The sequence below is a fragment of the Misgurnus anguillicaudatus genome, chromosome 19 (assembly GCF_027580225.2).
Source record: "Misgurnus anguillicaudatus chromosome 19, ASM2758022v2, whole genome shotgun sequence".
Lineage (NCBI taxonomy): Eukaryota > Metazoa > Chordata > Actinopteri > Cypriniformes > Cobitidae > Misgurnus > Misgurnus anguillicaudatus.
The window spans coordinates 35,643,466-35,662,184 of NC_073355.2; the positions used below are offsets into that span (position 1 = coordinate 35,643,466).

Here is an 18,719-nt window from a genome sequence, read left to right on the forward strand (position 1 = left end):
CTACAGTAGCCCTAAATGGACAAACTGTTCAACAGAGCGCATTTCGTCCCTACACTGTCTCAGACGATGGCTTTTCATGACGTTTCGAAATTGAGGTTGACTGCAATTCACAATCTCACCACCAGATGCCGCCAAAAATAAATTACACCTTTTACAAATTACTTTTGGCACACCTGACCTTCACCTCCCCTTTATCAAATCTCAGATATACCTCACTGCCTGCTGTCCTGCTCCGGCTGTGTTGCACACCAGCAGTAAGATCTTCACCATCCCATCTGTCTGGTTCAAAAACTCTGAGGACAACGCTCCAGACGCAGCCAGTCTCTGACTTTCCTGTGCGGAGGAGATGAACGGGGATGACGGAAGACTGTGATGGTACCCTGCAACGAAAACAGACACAAGGACAGGTAGAAGTCACCTTCTGATACTGATCTGTGGTCAGAATTATCATCTGTAGCAGACAGAGAGAGAGAGAGAGAGAGAGAGAGAGAGAGAGAGCACAGCAGATGAACAGACTGAACACAGTAGGGTGGATTTAACACCAAACACACACACATACACACTAACTCCCTAAATAGACATCAAGGTTTATATGTTGTTTCATAATAAATCATGGCTGGGCAGCAAGCCTAAAAGATGCATGAAATTACAATAGTTCACCCAAATAAAAAATTTTCCATTATTACTCACCCTCATGTTGTTTCAAACCAGTATGTATGGATTTCTTCCAGAAAACACAAATGAGGCTGCTTTTTTGTTTTTCTTGCTATTTTCAATACGAATTAATAGGGACCATATAGAGTCAAAATTAAATCTATCATTCCAACAAAAAGGTCATATGCTATTATAGTTTTGTTTTTGTGAATAATAACCTAAATTGCAGTCTGTTTTTCACAGAAAAAATGTTTCCAAAGAACTCGGCTAAAATGGTTTATTGATGCTTGCTATGTGGTACTTTTAAGGATGTTTTTGCTTATTTTTCAGCATGACAGCATTACAAGTCATAAAGACTGTAAAAATGAAAAGAAAATGTTCCATTAGTGACCCACAGAAAAAAATAACAGGTTTAGAACGAGAACAAAAGGACAGAATTTGCATTTCTGGGTGACTTATTCCTATAAAAGTGTTCCTATTAAAGTTTACTTTTTAAAGTTGTTTGTTTGCAACTCCACAAAAACGCCTACGACATTTCAGGTCGGGAAGTTCGGTCTGGTGTCGCTCTGTTGTGGCGCAACTACGCTCGAACCAAAGCTGATCGAGCCAATCAAATTGACAGGGCGGGCTTTATACGATGATGGACATATGATCAAAAGTAACGTCACCAAACAGCGCTTGTGTTGAATCCGTGTACAAAGACGGCTGCCGCTGAAGAATTGAGATGTGAAGATTCTGCCATCGAGTCTGTTCTAGAAGATATCGACAGCGCATTCATTTTAAAAGACTAATAGAGAAACGCGATCAAGGCATTTATTGATAGAAAAGATGTTTTTGCGGTCCCTCCTATGGGATTCAGCAAAATTTTTATTTATCAGCTGGCTCGGATGGTCGCTAAGAAGATGGGACACAATGAAAATGGCCAACTTGGCGTGCACGACAACGTGGATATAACTAGCGGTCATGGCCAGCTCCTATTTGGAAGCCCGTGGATGAAGTTCATATAACTTACAAGTGGTAAGAGATAGTCTGACTGTATAACTTAGTAAATAACTCACAATGGTTATGTTTACATGCACAAATTTTGTCAATCCGATTGAATTTAATACGATTGAAGATTAAAGGATTAGTCCATTTTCTTAAAAGAAAAATCCAGATTATTTACTCACCACCATGTCATCCAAAATGTTGATGTCTTTCTTTGTTCAGTCGAGAAGAAATTATGTTTTTGAGGAAAACATTGCAGGATTTTTCTCATTTTAATGGACTTTAATAGAGCCCAACATTTAATACTTAACTCAACACTTAACAGTTTTTTTCAACGGAGTTTCAAAGGACTATAAACAATCCCAAACGAGGCATAAGGGTCTTGTCTGGCGAAACGATTGTCATTTTTGACAGGGAGGGTAACAAATGTGCACTTTTGAAGCACAACTTCTCGTCATGTAGATCCGGTCGTGATGCGCCAGCTGACCCCACGCAATACGTCATGACGTCAAGAGGTCACAGAGGACGAACTGATACTAATTAATGTCTTTGTGGCAGTTTATTGTTTAAAATGGTCCGCAAATGTGTGTTTTATATATGTAACACGTGACCTCCCTACGTCACTACGCATTTACGTTAGGTCGCGCTGGACCGGACCCAGACGAAAAGCCGTGGTTTAAAAGTATATATTTTTTATCCTTCCTGTCAAAAATGACAATCGTTTCGCCAGACAAGACCCTTATGCCTCGTTTGGGATTGTTTATAGTCCTTTGAAACTCCGTTGAAAAAAACTGTTAAGTGTTGAGCCAAGCATCAAATGCTGGGCTCCACCAAAGTCCACCAAAACTAGAAAAATCCTGGAATGCTTTCCTCAAAAAACACAACCTCCCCCGGACTGAACAAAGAAAGACATCAACATTTTGGATGACATAGTGGTGAGTAAATTATCTGGATTTTTCTTTTAAGAAAATGGAATATTCCTTTAAGACGATACAGATTACATGCACCCTAAACATTGCAATCTGATTGAAATGTTCGTTTACATGTACATTCTATAGAATCCGAACCGAACGAAAGTGCACAGCCAGGGTTGCCAGATTCGCGCATCAGAACCATCCCAAATGGAAATTAACAGCCCAAATACCAATAACTAATGAACAAAATATTTTTATCTTTAACACGCAGAAAAAACAACTAGTTTAAACATGAGCTCAAATCTAAACTCGAAAAAAAGCAGAGGACTTGGCAACACCTCGCTGCGGACAGCATCTCTCTTTATCTCTGGATTAAAGTCAAAACAGAGTTGGAGAAAGTTGTTCTTAAGAGGTTTTCAGATATGGGGTAATGAAAAGACATGTTTCAAAACTCACAATGCTATTTTATTGCTTTAAGTAGCCTAATGTTTTAAAAGTACACATAAACGCGGCAGAATATACATTGCGTGACCCCATTAACGTTACCTTAATAATGCGTGATGCCACTGCCTTGCTATTGCGTGATTCTGTGACGAGAATCATGTGATATAAAAGTTTAATATAAGACGTGAACTTGAGCACAACTGTTCTGCGCATGTGCACAATGTATTTTTGCATCCAATTGAGAAAATACTACGATTCACCCGTTTACATGAATACTTTTCTCCTGCGGATCGGATCACAGATCGGAGTACACCACCCGATAAAGATAAAGTTAGAAGTGACCAAACACATCAACGTTTTTCCTATTTAAGACGAGTAGTTATACGAGCAAGTTTGGTGGTACAAAATAAAACGTAGCGCTTTTCTAAGCGGATTTAAAAGAGGAACTATATTTTATGGCGTAATAGCACTTTTGTGAGTACTTCGACTCGGCGCAGTAACACCCTCCCTCTCCCATTATGAGAGTGAGAAGGGGAGTGGACTTTTCAGGCAAGTCGAAGTACTCCCAAAAGTGCTATTACACCATAAAATATAGTTCCTCTTTTAAATCCGCTTAGAAAAGCGCTACGTTTTATTTTGTACCACCAAACTTGCTCGTATAACTACTCGTCTTAAATAGGAAAAACGTTGATGTGTTTGGTCACTTCTAACTTTATCTCTAAATGGTACAATTGAATGAATGGGGCTAAGCTAAATGCTATCGAAGCGTCGCAGCGCGCTCCAGCGCTTACGTGCACACACACAGATGATAGAGGGATGTATCAACAATTCTTAGTTAAGGTAATAACATATTTTAATATTGAAAATGAGTAGACTATTCCTTTAAGGTTTTTAATACGATTGAGCCATCAATACGATTACAAATGGATTATTTGGTTGCATGTAAATGGAGGGATGCTTTACAGCTCAGTATCAAGGCAGCTGGGTATCCCAGAATTACATCTAAAGGTCTTTTTATATCTGCAAGATCTCTTTTGTCACTCTATGAACTCCATGAGTGTATTATAGCTTTAACTTTTAATTAAACACCTCTGCACTCGACAGACCTAAACCCAAAGGAAGAATCCACTAAAATTGAATCGAGCCTGGTTTCACATCTGCAATCGACCAGGTAGGAGAGAGTTAGTAAGATGTCACACATTTCACACTGTCTAACCATACATCACAATGATATAAATCTCAAACCAAATGAAAGAAGAACGTCTTGGGCACATAGGGGAGAGCAGGGGCGAAAGTAACATTTTTCAGAAAAACAAAGATAATGTTTTAGACAGAGATACATTTTTGCTGTGGTCAATAACTCACAGGTGTGGACTATCAATAAACCACAACTTCTCGTCTTACCCAGTCCTGTGAAGCGCCAGGGCATCCTTACGTAATTGCGTAATGACATGGAAAGGTCACGTGTTACATATATGAAACGCACATTTGCGGACCATTTTAAATGATAAACTGACACAAAGACATTAATAAGTATCATTCCACATACAACAACGTCGGAACGGTCCTCTTTCTCCACACTTGCATTTGCTTCAAATACCTAGAAAGATGTGATGTTGATGGCGAAATTGTGATTTACACATTTACCTGAGATTCGTGTAGACCCTCCCCTGATGAAAAGGGGCGGAGCTTGGAAGGCATAGATGACATCACTTTCTGCTATGCTGGTCAGATCTTCATCGTCAAAGAATGAACGCTGGAAGCCTGTTGTGTAGACTTCTGTCAATATGACCTAGTGGGAAAGTAAATGACCTTTATACAGTATAACATAGTAGCATATGTTGTCTTTGAAATACCTTGGCTTGGTTTACAGTCTAATATAGAATACAGTCATGAAGAACAATATATTAGCAAAGCCCATATTATACAATTTTACTATTAAAACTATACACATTTAACTTACAAAATATCAATCAGATTACTGCCTAACATAATAGGATTTTGTAAAAACAATCATACAGGGTGTGCAAATGACTAGCATGACAGGTGTTTATTGTTTGCATGAGGTCTGTCTGTGTGAAACTGTCTGTGTGTCTGTCACCTGGTCAGGAGAGATTTTCCCCTCATCTGCCACCATCTTGCGCAAACACGCCACAGGACCGAAGAGAGGCACAGCAAGTCCCACTCGCAAATATCTCTGCCCTTTATTACTGAAGACCAAAGTCACATAAAGTGGCCTGCAGAGAAGGAACAAATACTTCAGTAATCTGAAAGCAGCTTTAAAACTCACTAATAAAGGACATTTCAAAATTTTTAAACATTTATCAACGTCCCCTATCCCCAGAATAGGGAGAATGTTATTATATATGAAATCAATGACTGAAATCAAACGTACAAATTAATTATCAGACTTTAACCTGAATTTCACAGACGAGTCACATTTACATTTTACATATCGATGCAATGAACGATACAATCTTTAATGTTAGAAAAAAACCTGAGGATTTTTAGGAAATACGCAAGAACAGATCTCATAGTAAATAAGGGCACAGCTTTTAAACTATATTTATAAAATTAGCTGACAATCACAAATAAATATTACTGTAAATAGTGCGCTACATGGGCAAGTGGGTGTGGCCAGCAGTGTAAGCTAATTTACACTGCCCAATTCCGATTTGTTGACTAAATCCATTTTTTTATTACCCCGCTTACATCATCTTTTAAAAGCAACTCGATTTCTGCATTTACACTAAACATTTGGCAAAACAATTCAGGGTAGACATACAGACCTGGAACAACTTAAGCCACAGAAAAAGTAAAATGTCACAATATGCAATGAACACAGATAAAATGATTATGCAGTATTTAAATACAGCTTTATTTCTGTAACAAGACATGAAACTTCAGCTTTATTCCACTAGGAGCCGTTGTCCTCCATTACATAGCTAAGAAGCAGACTGATCTCACAGAAAGTCTTGTTATAGTTAGGGATACATAACGATTAATCACGATTAATCTATAGCAGAATTGAAGTTTTTGTTTACATCGTATATAATAACTTTGTATAGATAAATGCACATATATGCGCGTATAGACGGTTTCAGCAGTAATAACATAAACAAGCGGCTTTCGTGGTCAACACGTAACTTCTGGTAAACTCCGCTAAGAATCAATAACAACAAAGTACTTTAAACGTTTAAGCAAAATATACAACACGTAGTTTTCAACGAGGTATTTGTTCAAGAGTTCAGTTTAGCAACTAGTCAGACCATTAAAAAAACTGAAACCGGAAGTAAAGTTCGGACCAGACGCGTTTCGCTTTACCGCACGTGCGTCCGATGAAAACGTCTATATATTTAAGAAATGTTTATATGTGTATATAAATTTGTATATTTATGTATAATTTATATTATATATAAATCTAAATACTTAATATATAAATATTTTTTTCTTAAAATTATACATGCATGTGTGCATATTTATGTGTGTATATATATATATATATATATATATATATATATATATATATATATATATATATATATATATATATATATATATTAATCTATAGTGATTAATCTATAGCAGAATAAAAGTTTTTGTTTACATTATATATGTGTGTGTGTGAACTATGTATAATATATATATAAATTTAGCTTTTTCGTGCCTTGAGCAGTGAGCACGAATGTCTTTTTCGTGTCACTCACACAAATTTCTATTAAAAAAATTTGTGTCCGTGGCACAACTTTCTTTTTCGTGGCATTTTATGTATTGTTTTCTCATATTTTTTATTTTCTTACCATTGTTGGTTGGGGTTAGAATAATTTTCTGTTACATTTTTAGACATCCTAACCCAAACCCCAACCCCAAGCGAGAATGATATTTTAAAATAGGGGAAAAAAACAATATATAAAATGAGACAAAAAAGAAAGTCGTGCCACGGACCCGAAAAACTATTTATAAAAATGTGTGCGAGTGACACGAAAAAAACATTTGTGCTCAAGGCACGAATAAAATAGACACGAATTAATAAAATTTTTCGTGACTATAACACAACTTGCCGTGAGATCATGTTGCTAAGAGGAGTCATGTGATCGTGGGTGGTGTGCACCTGAGTTTACGTCATTTGCCAACGTCGCTTCTTCAATAAAATACGACAAGTCTTGATACAGGAATATTTTGGGAATTGAGTCACTTTAAACATCCAGTGTAAATGCGGCCTAAGTGAACCTCTTTAATTCTCTAACTAACCAATAAAGTGTCTAAAATCTATTTTAAGAACAAGAGCTACACAATAGAACCTAAAATCTGAACACACATCTCCACAGTGAAAGAGAGGGAGGAGTTAGGCTGCAGGCGGAGAGGATGCTGAAAGAATTCCTGGAAAAGAGCGATGAAAGTGAAACTAGATTAAGTACCAACTCAAAAAGCTACATATAACTGGAAAATAACGTTTGTGCTTTAAATAGAGGAGTATAACTTAAGATAAATATATCTGTAAAACCACATTGTAAGGTTTTTTTTACATTTACACATTTTGACATATACGCTTTTATCCAAAGCAACATACAGTTCACTAAGAGGTTCAAACCCATTACTATTTGCCCTGCTAACGCAATGCTTTACCACTGAGCTACACAGGAGGAGCACATAAACATGTGCACCTGTGTGTGTGGCACATTGTTTTATTATTGTCTGAAAGGGTTTTGCAATAAAAAAGGATTTCCCTTGCAACTCAATGTTTTATTGCTTTCGAGTTAATGGAAGGAGAACGGTAAGGGCAGCCTGTCTCTAAAATAAAAAATGAAACACAGCTACCAAAAAAGAATGAAAAAAGGACATTTCTGAATCATTTAGTGACCTGAACATGCTTTGGCTAGGTATAGTTTCACTCACCTTGTCTGTCTTAGAGGAATCGGCAGGGAAATACAGAGAAATGGATCAAACGTGTTGCTCTGCTTAAGACAGTGCGGGCAGGTGAGAGACGACCTGAGAAAAACAACGAGAGGACGCAAGTGGTTAAAAAGTTACATAAACTGCATTCGAAAAAATACACAATACGGACAAACACAATGAAACTATTAGGCATTGTATGACCCTTAAGAAAACCGAAGAGGAAGTGATGTCACAGGAAGCACGGGACTCTCTTGGGAATACAGGATTAGAGTTGTAACGGAAACTGATGCCGCCAAAATCTCATTTGCAGTTTTTTTGCAAATGCATGATTTAACTCTCTCATCATTGGTCAATCACAACCCTGAAGGTCTCTCTGTTATATTTACTGTGCACATTTTGATTTTTACTATGATTTGTAAACATTAAAGCAACAGTTTTTAAGGTTTTCCCGTCCCCAGAATAGATGCCCATGTTTACAGATACATACAGTAAACACAAATGTGGTCTGTCAAAAAAAATTAAGTTTTTGATCATCAGTCAATCATTCCCTGTTGGCACCTGCAAGGTATGTGAAGTGGAGAGACAAACAGTGTTTTGGAGTGTTAAAGGCGGAGTCCACGATGTTTGAAAGCCAATGTTGATATTTGAAATCACCCAAACAAACACGCCCCTACCCCAATAGAATCTGGACCTTCTGTTGATAGACCCGCCCCACACATACGCAACCCGGCATTTGATTTGATTTGATTGGCTATAAGTGTGTTTTGGTAGTCGGCCCGTCTCATTTTCCAACGCGTTTTTCAAACATCGTGGACTCCGCCTTTAAAGACTCACTGAAGTGCCTTGAAATGTGCAGCTTTGTTTGATGCGCTTAATTTACATTAAAACTAGAGGTTAGGGTGGGACAAATGAATAGCTCCTCCTCCTATTAAAATACCTAATGCTGCATTTACACCAGCCACGGTAAAGGCGTGAAGTGCGAGTGATTTCAATGTTAAGTCAATGTGAAGACACGTTGACGCGCGTCTGGAGGTCTCGCGGCGTGGATGAGGCATTTGGCACGGCACGGAAGACGCGTTTCCGCCTCATTCACGCGTCTAGTTTGCGCAAATACCGCGAATTGAGCGCCTGCCATGGTACACGCGGTTCGCGCAAATTGTGCTTTTTGTGCATTTTGTGTTTGACGCGAATTTGCGCCCGAGTTGAAAAATTTTAACTTAGGCGGAATTTCATGCCGTGTTAACCAATCGGGAGCCTGCTTGCTGCTGTGGTGGCAGCCCCGCCTGAAGTCACTCATTCAACCTGAAAGAACGCTTGATATTGTCCGTAAGCAGTCACCTGGAGCTATACGACACACGTTCTTATTTCTATAAAGACAGGAATAAAAAGGACCTCACTTGGAAGAGTGTCAGTGCAACCTGGTAAGTTGTAATACACATTTAACTTGTGACGTTTATCGACCCGCGCCGTTTATCGACCCACGCCGTTTATTTCCCCCCCCCCCCTAGTTTTCCCCCGCAGCATTATAGCGTTTAAGGGCTCATTATAGTTCTGCATAGGTGTAGCCTCAACGCCGTAGGCTATGTGTCCGTTTTCATTCATACTTCTGCATCGTTGTACGCATCAACATGCAATTACACAAACAGACCGCTAGTAGGCAGTATCCACGCGTGTAACCCACAGTGGCAGTACAATGGCCAAAGAAGAATAAGCTTGGTCAGTAAATCCACACATGAAGAAGAAGAAGCAGCTTGTGGTGTATGACTTTTGTTGCAGTTTGAGTTAAATCACTCCTCAACTTGGCCCATCTTTTTTTACCCTCACAAGCGGAAATTCCTATGAAGACTTATTTTTAACTTAACTTTTTGTTGAGTTTCATTACAAAAAGAGAAATGCAAACAAGCTGGTCAAACAATGAATTATTCAGCTACGCCGTACAACCTACGCACGACTATAAATTACACTTTTGTCTACTTCTTAGCCTGGAATTTGATGAGAGACAAAGTGCAAAGTGATGTCATAAAAATCGCTGATACAGTAATAGGAACTGTAATGTTTTCTAAATGTGAATTTAGTCAATGTTTTGGAGTGCACTAGTTTAAACCTTAAGGCTAACACAGTCATACTAAAAGCCCCAAAAAAACTTCAATTTTGATTTCATGGGGACTTTAAGAAAAGCCCTGTATATCTCCAGCCAGCTGACAGAGTCACAAGGAGACTTTACTGTTATTGTCAACTCCATAATTCTGAGATTTACCGCTGCTGTTCGCCCACATGTGTCTTATCCTTGAGGAAACACATATCAGCTGCCTGTGTTACTGGAATACAAACACTGCAAAGGACTAACACTGCATCCACTTACATAAGACGTGACAACCTGATGCAGGTCTGTGCTTGGTACAGGAAAGACGGCAATAAAATAAAATTGATATTTATAGTTGGAATATAATAATGCATTAATATAAAACTATTTAAAATCTATGTATTAATATGCAGTCACAGATGTGCACCTTTTACCCCGCCGTATGTGAAACATGGATGGTACAGTCTAAAATAATACATTTTATGGAAAAAAAGGCTAAAAAGTAAAACACAAAATTTTGTTGCTATTGCACTTATTGCGCACATCCTTACAATACACCTACACTTATCCAGGTAGCAATTTAATAGCTTTATACAAAAACACCTGATTCTCAAAGCAAACTGCATGTGCTTCATTACAGGCAGAGAAATGCAAACAAGCTCGTCAAACAATGAAATATTCATTTGGAAACAATCATCCTTTGTAAACAAAACAAACAATAATCTGTGTCTAGGATGTCTGTGTCTAGGATGTTGACATACCCAGCAGGTGGCGTGCTCATCCTAACAATGCACACACCAGCGTCCTCCTTTTAAAAAAACTCTTTGAACTTATATAAGACTATTTAACTTTGCGCATTTTCTCAAACGCAGAAGGTCAGCTAGACTTCAACATATACTAAAATTCACATATTTCACACTGTATATGTATGTAGCCTATGCGGAAATACCAGCAGAACAGCTTTAGTTACTGTTTACCCTTTATCTTCCTGATTGTGTGACCCAGTAAGGATATATGAGATCTGTGTGATAAGTCCATGAACATCACTTCCTGTAAATGAGTTTGCTTTACATTAGCAAAATAAGTTCACATTTGTTTAATTATGGCAGTGGTTCTCAAACTGGGGGGCGAGCCCATCTTGAGGGGGTGAGATGGTGCCAAGGGGCCTCAGTTTTATGGCTTTTTATATTAAAGGATTAGTCAGTTTTCTTAAAAAAAAATCCAGATAATTTACTCACCACGTTATCCAAAAAGTTGATGTCTTTTTTTGTTCAGTCGAGAAGAAATGATGTTTTTTAAGGAAAACATTCCAGGATTTTTCTCATTTTAATGGACTTTAATGGACCCCAACACTTAACAGTTTTAATGCAGTTTAAAATTGCAGTATCAAAAGACTCTAAACGATCCCAAATGAAGCATAAGGGTCTTATCTAGCGAAACGATTGTCATTTTTGGCAAGAAAAATAAAAAATATGCACTTTAAAACCACAACTTCTCGTCTTCCTCCGTTCCTGTGACGCATCAGCGCGATCTCACGTATTACGTCATCACGTAAAAGTCACGGATTTTTCCACGGTCACGGATTTTTGACCTTTCTACGTCTTTACGCATTTGCGTGGGGTCGCGCCGGCGCGTCGCAGGACGGAAGATGGACGAGAAGTTGTGGTTTGGAAGTGCAAATTTTTTATTTTTCTTGTCAAAAATGGCAATTGTTTTGCTGGATAAGACCATTATGCCTCGTTTGGGATCGTTTAGAGTCCTTTGAAACTGCAATTTTAAACTGCATTAAGTGTTGGGGTCCATTAAAGTTCATTAAAATGAGAAAAATCCTGGAATGTTTTCCTAAAAAAACATAATTTCTTCTCGACTGAACAAAGAAAGACATCAACATTTTGGATGACATGGTGGTGAGTAAATTTTCTGGATTTTTTAAAGAAAATTGACTAATCCTTTAATTTATCAGAATTTCTGTGTAATGAAGCCTTAGACAAATAACGTTACTAACCAACAAAACTTTATTGTATCATTTTATATGTTTTGTTTAATTCAAATTCTAATTTTAAGATTGTTCTATGTCATGAATTTTCTTTGGAGGGGGCGTGAGGGGATGCACACAACACAAGAGAGGGATTATGGTATCATAACATTATACTGGGATAACTAGTAATGTGCAAATACGGTACACTCCTCGCTCGCAGTATGAACCTACTACAGCATATACATGCAGCATAAATCCAAACAACCAGAACGAGACTATTAAATATTTGGAAGACGGTTAATGTGAATTACACTCACGCCTTGATCTAAATTGGTATGAGGGACGCTTGGATGAGAGGCTGAGTCATTTAAATTCCAAACATGGCCTGTCGGTGTGAGCACAGCAATGAATCTCTGTCTGTACTCTTACGCCACAAATGAAGCATTTTCAAATAGTTTATCCAAATGCGCAACATTACTTGTTTTCTGCACACTAGGAATGTCCATAACATCATTTTACACCTAACTCAGATGGAAATGTAGGAGTGTTTTGTTAAATTTAGGCACTTTTGGCAGTGTATTTCAAAGCATGTGTTTTATATATTTCAAACAAACACACAATAAAAACTGTAACACTGAAGACAATAAAATGTTCTCACTTTGATGTAACATCTTGTCATAATTTACACTGAAGATGATGAGACGGCAGATATTCTGCTATTGGTCGAAAAGAAAAACAGAAAACGTTTGGTTTCGCCCCAACATAAGCAGATGTCTAGCATGCTGTCATTTATAAAACGACTCGTTACACTTCTCAAGAACAAGGGACTGAGTCATATTTAATTGTTGTTGTGTCCATAAAGATGCTGTATTTATGTGCGTGCTCAGGCTTGCCGTGTGATTGGACCAGGTGTTTGTACGAAACTTTTTGTGAGCAGTTGGGTGATAAACAGTATTTTTTGACACCCGTCATAAAACGAACACAAAGTGGACAAATTAGTCAGCCACTAACAGATGGAGGAAAAGAGGGAGTTATAAAGAAATGTAATTATGTCTGAAAGTTAGAACTGAGCAAACAGCTTGAGACAGCATGAGTGATGTAAACTGCTCAGATGTACTTCAATGGAGATTTGGGAAAAATGCACCTGCTGAAATTCACTACAGTGGTTTCTCTTTCATTTACCAGATGCTTTTATCCAAAGCGACTTCAAGGTGTGCATTTTATCCGTACTGTATACGGCCATGCCAAACGGTTCTCGTTGTGTAACCGTTCCATTCTATGCCGATCCGACTGAGCCGAGGTACAGATATGGTTTCGTTTTCCACTGTGGGGTTGATAAAAGTGTGGCAGATCCTTTAATCTAAAGTGACTTACTGTACAGTGTATTCAAGTTATGAATTTTATTTGTACTGTATAGCCGCTTTTTCATCGTGGTGCCAAACTGTTCTCGTTGTATAACTGTTCCATTCTATGCCGATCCGACCGAACCGAGGTACGGATATGGTTTCGTGTTTTTCACCATGGGGCTGATTAGAGATGCGCGATAATGTGCACACAATATCACAAGCATCTCTTCAGTAAAGGCAGTTCTTTGATTAGTATCGCCATCACCTGCTATTCAGATAAAGCAGCATTTACTACACAAAGCCGTAGTTCACTGACAAGCTGGGCCATATCACATACATATAGCAGGCGATACGTCCACAATAATTAATGCTAAATTGCCCCGATTGTCGGTGAACTACAGCTTTGTGTAGTAAATGCCGCTCAATCTAAAAGCAGGTGATGGCTATTTACTACTAATCACCGAACCGGCTTCACTGATGAGATGATCAAAGACAATCACTAGGGCTGGGTATTGTTAGGAATTTCACAATTCGATTCGATTTCGATTCGATTCAATTCAATATTGATTAACTTCCTTCGATATCGATTCAATAATAAGTAAATACACAAGCAATTAAGTACCTGAGTATATTTTTTAATAATGTGTGTAGTATTACTAATGTTCAGAGGTGGAAAAGTACTAAAATATTTTACTTAAGTAAAGTAAAGTTACTGGTCTAAAAATCTACTCAAGTAAAAGTAAAACATTTTAACTTTACTCAGAGTAAAAGTTACTTTTTTTTACAGCGGGGAGAGGTGGAGGATTTTAGTATAGTTCAAAAACGACAAGGGAATATAAATCTCAAACTAGTTATTTTTAATTGTAGGAACATCTTTACAATTAAAGTGCAATAACAAAAAGTTAAAATTAAAATAAAAAGCTTTTTTAAACTAAGAAACATTTATGGAATTATTTAATGATTTTACATGTGAGTTATGCACTTTTGAAGGTGGTCACTGGTCAGCAGCTTGTAAATACAATCACTATAGTAAGGTTGTAATTGATGTATTGCTGGTAACATTCATTATTTTATTAAACTTTATATCTAGTTTAAATGAGCATATAATTAGATGAGTGCCATGTCATACTTTTGACACGTTTATAAGCTTCTAGCTTCCCTGACCTGGGGACCTGATGTCAGACCTTTATTCTCTCTCTCTCTCTCTCTCTCTCTCTCTCTCTCTCTCTCTCTCTCTCTCTCTCTCTCTCTCTCTCTCTCTCTCATGTCTAATGACCTGCGCATTCACGAGGACGCGAAGCTGCTAGACTGCGGAGGATAATGCGCATTGTATTAAAAACGCGTCGTGCAAATGAGCGGTAAAACCCGGTCTGCAATTTCGTACTCGAGAGCATGAATCCTACCTTTCATAGGAATGAAACACTCGCTTCGCGTCAGTGGAAAGTGGTCGCTTATATATAACCAGGGGTTTCTTTCATAAGATTTGAACTGAGGCGGGTCTGCATTAGCGCGCGCCTGTCTCGTCCGTCTCCATGGTTCTTTTTGTGCGTTCCCCCGCCTATCAATCATCCGTTGCGTGTCTTTATCACCTTGCTTTAAAAAAAAAAATTACTCAGTAACGGATATGATTTAAAATGTAGCGAAATACAATACTTTAAACAAAACATACTTAAGTAAAAGTACAGATTTTAAAAACTACTCAAAAAAGTAAAAAGTACACAAAAAACTACTCATTTACAGTAACGTGAGTAAATGTAATTCTTAACTTTCCACCTCTGCTAATGTTTGATCACGTTGATTGTACAGGCTTGAAAGAAGTGCTGCTGTTTGCCATCTTTGATCTTTCTGTTTTGATATAGCGCGTCTTGTACAACGCTGAACGCTCTCACTAGAGTGTTGCCCACAGCGCCGCCACTGGCTGGGGGGGCTGAATCGATTCATAGGATTTGATGAATCGATATTGAATTGAGAAACAAATAATTGCAATGCATTGATGAATCGATATTTTTACCCAGCCCTAACAATCACATGCAAATTATCCAACCTGATCTCACGAATTTCCATGGGATAGTCACAGAATTTTTTGCTAATTTTTCCGTGGCATTCTCACGGATATCCGCATTTTTCCGTGGGCCTGCCAACGACTGTCTTTTTCCGTGGCATTCTCACGGATTGGTTAATCAACTGTTTTGTCCTAGTTTCTTACCATTGTCGCTTCGGTTTAGGGTAAGATTTAGATAAAATGACATCCTTACCCAAACCCAACTCTAACCCCAACGCTAGGCGACAATTGTTTAAAGTTTAGAAAATATAAAAGAATAAATCCGAAAAAATAGTATAAACCAATACTTAAAGTGACATACTAATGCAAATACCAAATCTAACCCCATTGGTAAGAAAATAGGAAAAAGCAGTTGAGTAACAAATCTGTGAGAATGCCACGGAAAAATTAGCAAAAAATTCCGTGACTATCCCACGGAAATTCGTGAGATCATGTTGCAATTATCGCACATCACTAGAGCTGATAAAAGCATCCTTTGCAATGTAATACACACTCTAAACACGGATGTATTAAAAACAACACAATCTGTATTGTTATTTTTGTGAAAACACACTAAATGCATTGGCCCAAACTAGACGCCAAACTAAACACGTTATTTCTTTTACACACACATTTTGTGTTACTTTTCACTTTTATTTATTTTATCACAAAATCAACACAAAATGACACATAATGTGTTACAATCGCAATAAAATTGAAAAGAAAATTTGGAATATTGTGGTATTTTTTTTACAAATGGCTTCATTGACATGACAACAATGACAACATAATTTTTTTAAATTAATGTGCCCTCATAATCTTTAAACAAAAATGCAAATGTTTTCCCTCCTCAAAACAATCTCTCTTTATGCTTCCTTCACGTGCTATGGTAATTATGGTAAATACCAAAAGCCGACGTGGAAAATGCACATGAACACCCCCTCATGTGTTATTTTCTACTGGGCAACTCGTAGAATATTTTGATGCACGAGTTGCCGAGATGAGATAACCTTTGACCTTTGAAAATGGTGGAGAGCAACAGAAGAGCAGTGAATGATAAACATTGTACACTACTTAATGTTTTTTGCTACTGTTAGCACATAGTTTTTGTAGCCTATACAATGTTGTGTCATTGACAATTGTAATACAATGCGTTAACACTCAGTGTCAGTTTTAAAAATACTGTTTCGGTTTTGTGTTACCTACCAGCTAGCAGATGCTAGCTAGCAGTCAATAGGAGCGTCCTAGTAATGAGCGATCAAACAATTTACTCACGTGAATGTAAGTACGACAACAAAAGCACTTGAACACAACACACTGGTAAATACCAGTTTACTACTGGAAATTTATTTTTTCCCATAGCACGTGAAGGCAGCAATACTTCCAGTCATAAGGTATGGCAGGTGGGCGGAGTCCGGGAAAAGATCGCAACGATTAGCAAATTGCAACATGACAACAAGTCCAGCCCTGCCTTGTTTCATTTCAGAAGCTGTTTCACTCAGATATACATCACCACAAGGAAAATAAAACAATTGCTACTTCCGTTTCATGGCGACTTTAAATGGCATAATACAAAAATGTGTAAAAAATGAACACATTCTTTTTTAGTGTGCAAATATGTCAGTCGTTGCCTTGGTAATGCAAAAGTTTACTGACGGTAGGCAATGTAAATAACAATAACTGTAACTGTTCTTTACTGTTCTTACAAAGGGGTTCGGCCTGACAGTGAAAAAGCATTATATGTGTGTTCCCTGAAACTATGATTTTTGTGTAGCAAACGCAATGCTCTACCAACTGAGCTAGAATTTAGAGAATTTAGAGAATGACAGCATCTAAAATGTTAGAAACTACCTGCAGTTATTTAAAAAAAAATCTGTTAATAACAAATGTGGTATTGTGTATTTTTTGGCCATGTGACATCACCGAACGAAACTAACAAAAATAATGACATAATGACTGTTTCCCGAACACTCCCCCGTGTTTAACAAACAAACAGCCCTGCCCCACACGCTCTGACAGGCTATCGAGATTCTCATACAATCTTGAAAGTAAATACACTTTGTGAATCATGTAACCTAACATAGTAAAAGTAAACAAACAAACCCATTCATAGGGTTAATTCCTTGAATAATTTAAATGCTCTAGCGCCGTTCAAGGAAATCAACCTTTGTAAACTTTCAGTCCTGCATGATTCACCACATATCCAAATTCAAACAAAGTAGGTCATTAAAGTTAAGAAATACAGCCTAGGCCATCTACATTACAGAACATAAGATTGTCAAAAATTGACTGGAGGTGCGTGTCTGAAAAGGAGGAAAAGTTTCAAACCACTAAATTAAGACTTTATTTAGGACCAGTGGAGGCCGGTGACTTCTCTCCTGAGGGGCGCAAATTTAAAATATGTGTTCGGAGTGTCATGTGTCTTGCTCTTCATTTCAAAATGTTGCGTCATGTGAACCATGTGCATCATGCATCTTTTCAAAGTATGTGCATGCTGCACACGCGTCAAAACGATTTATAATAAAAGAGACGTGTTGATTAATTTTGTGTTCACGAAATACTCACAAGACACTCACTTAAAGGAATATTCCATTTTCTTAAAAGAAAAATCCAGATAATTTACTCACCACCATGTCATCCAAAATGTTGATGTCTTTCTTTGTTCAGTCGAGAAGAAATTATGTTTTTTGAGGAAAACATTGCAGGATTTTTCTCATTTTAATGGACTTTAATGGACACCAACACTTAACACTTAACTCAACACATTACAGTTTTTTTCAACGGAGTTTCAAAGGACTATAAACAATCCCAAACGAGGCATAAGGGTCTTATCTAGCAAAATGATTGTCATTTTGACAGGAAAAATAAAAAACATATACACTTTTTAACCACAACTTTTTGTCTAGGTCCGCTCCAGTGCGACCTAACGTAAATGTGTAGTGACGTAGGGAGGTCACGTGTTACATACAAAGACATTAATTAGTATCAGTTGACATACAACAACGTAGGAACGGTCCTCTTTTAAAACACTTGTAAACACTGGGGCGCAGTTTCTCGTTCGTCCTCTGTGACCTCTTGACGTCATGACGTATTGCGTGGGGTCACGCTGGCGCATCACGACCGGATCTAGACAAGAAGTTGTGCTTTAAAAGTGTATATTTGTTATTTTTATTGTCAAAAATGACAATCGTTTTGCTAGATAAGACCCTTATGCCTCGTTTGGGATTGTTTATAGTCCTTTGAAACTCCGTTGAAAAGAACTGTTATGTGTTGAGTTAAGTGTTAAGTGTTGGTGTCCATTAAAGTCCATTAAAATGAGAAAAATCCTGCAATGTTTTCCTCAAAAAACATAATTTCTTCTCGACTGAACGGAGAG

At 37.7% G+C, this 18,719-nt stretch overlaps 1 protein-coding gene across 1 annotated transcript in view; it reads right to left on the reverse strand.

Annotated features, from left to right (window-relative positions):
• Window positions 1-18,719, reverse strand: part of usp43b (ubiquitin specific peptidase 43b) — a 94,124-nt gene that overhangs the window by 36,049 nt on the left and 39,356 nt on the right. Inside the window, exons 4-7 of the mRNA XM_055194670.2 lie at window positions 7,896-7,988; window positions 5,101-5,236; window positions 4,647-4,791; window positions 212-380 (exon numbers count right to left, since the gene is read on the reverse strand). Coding sequence (XP_055050645.2) covers window positions 212-380; window positions 4,647-4,791; window positions 5,101-5,236; window positions 7,896-7,988 — 543 coding nt within the window. The remainder of the gene's footprint in view (window positions 1-211; window positions 381-4,646; window positions 4,792-5,100; window positions 5,237-7,895; window positions 7,989-18,719) is intronic.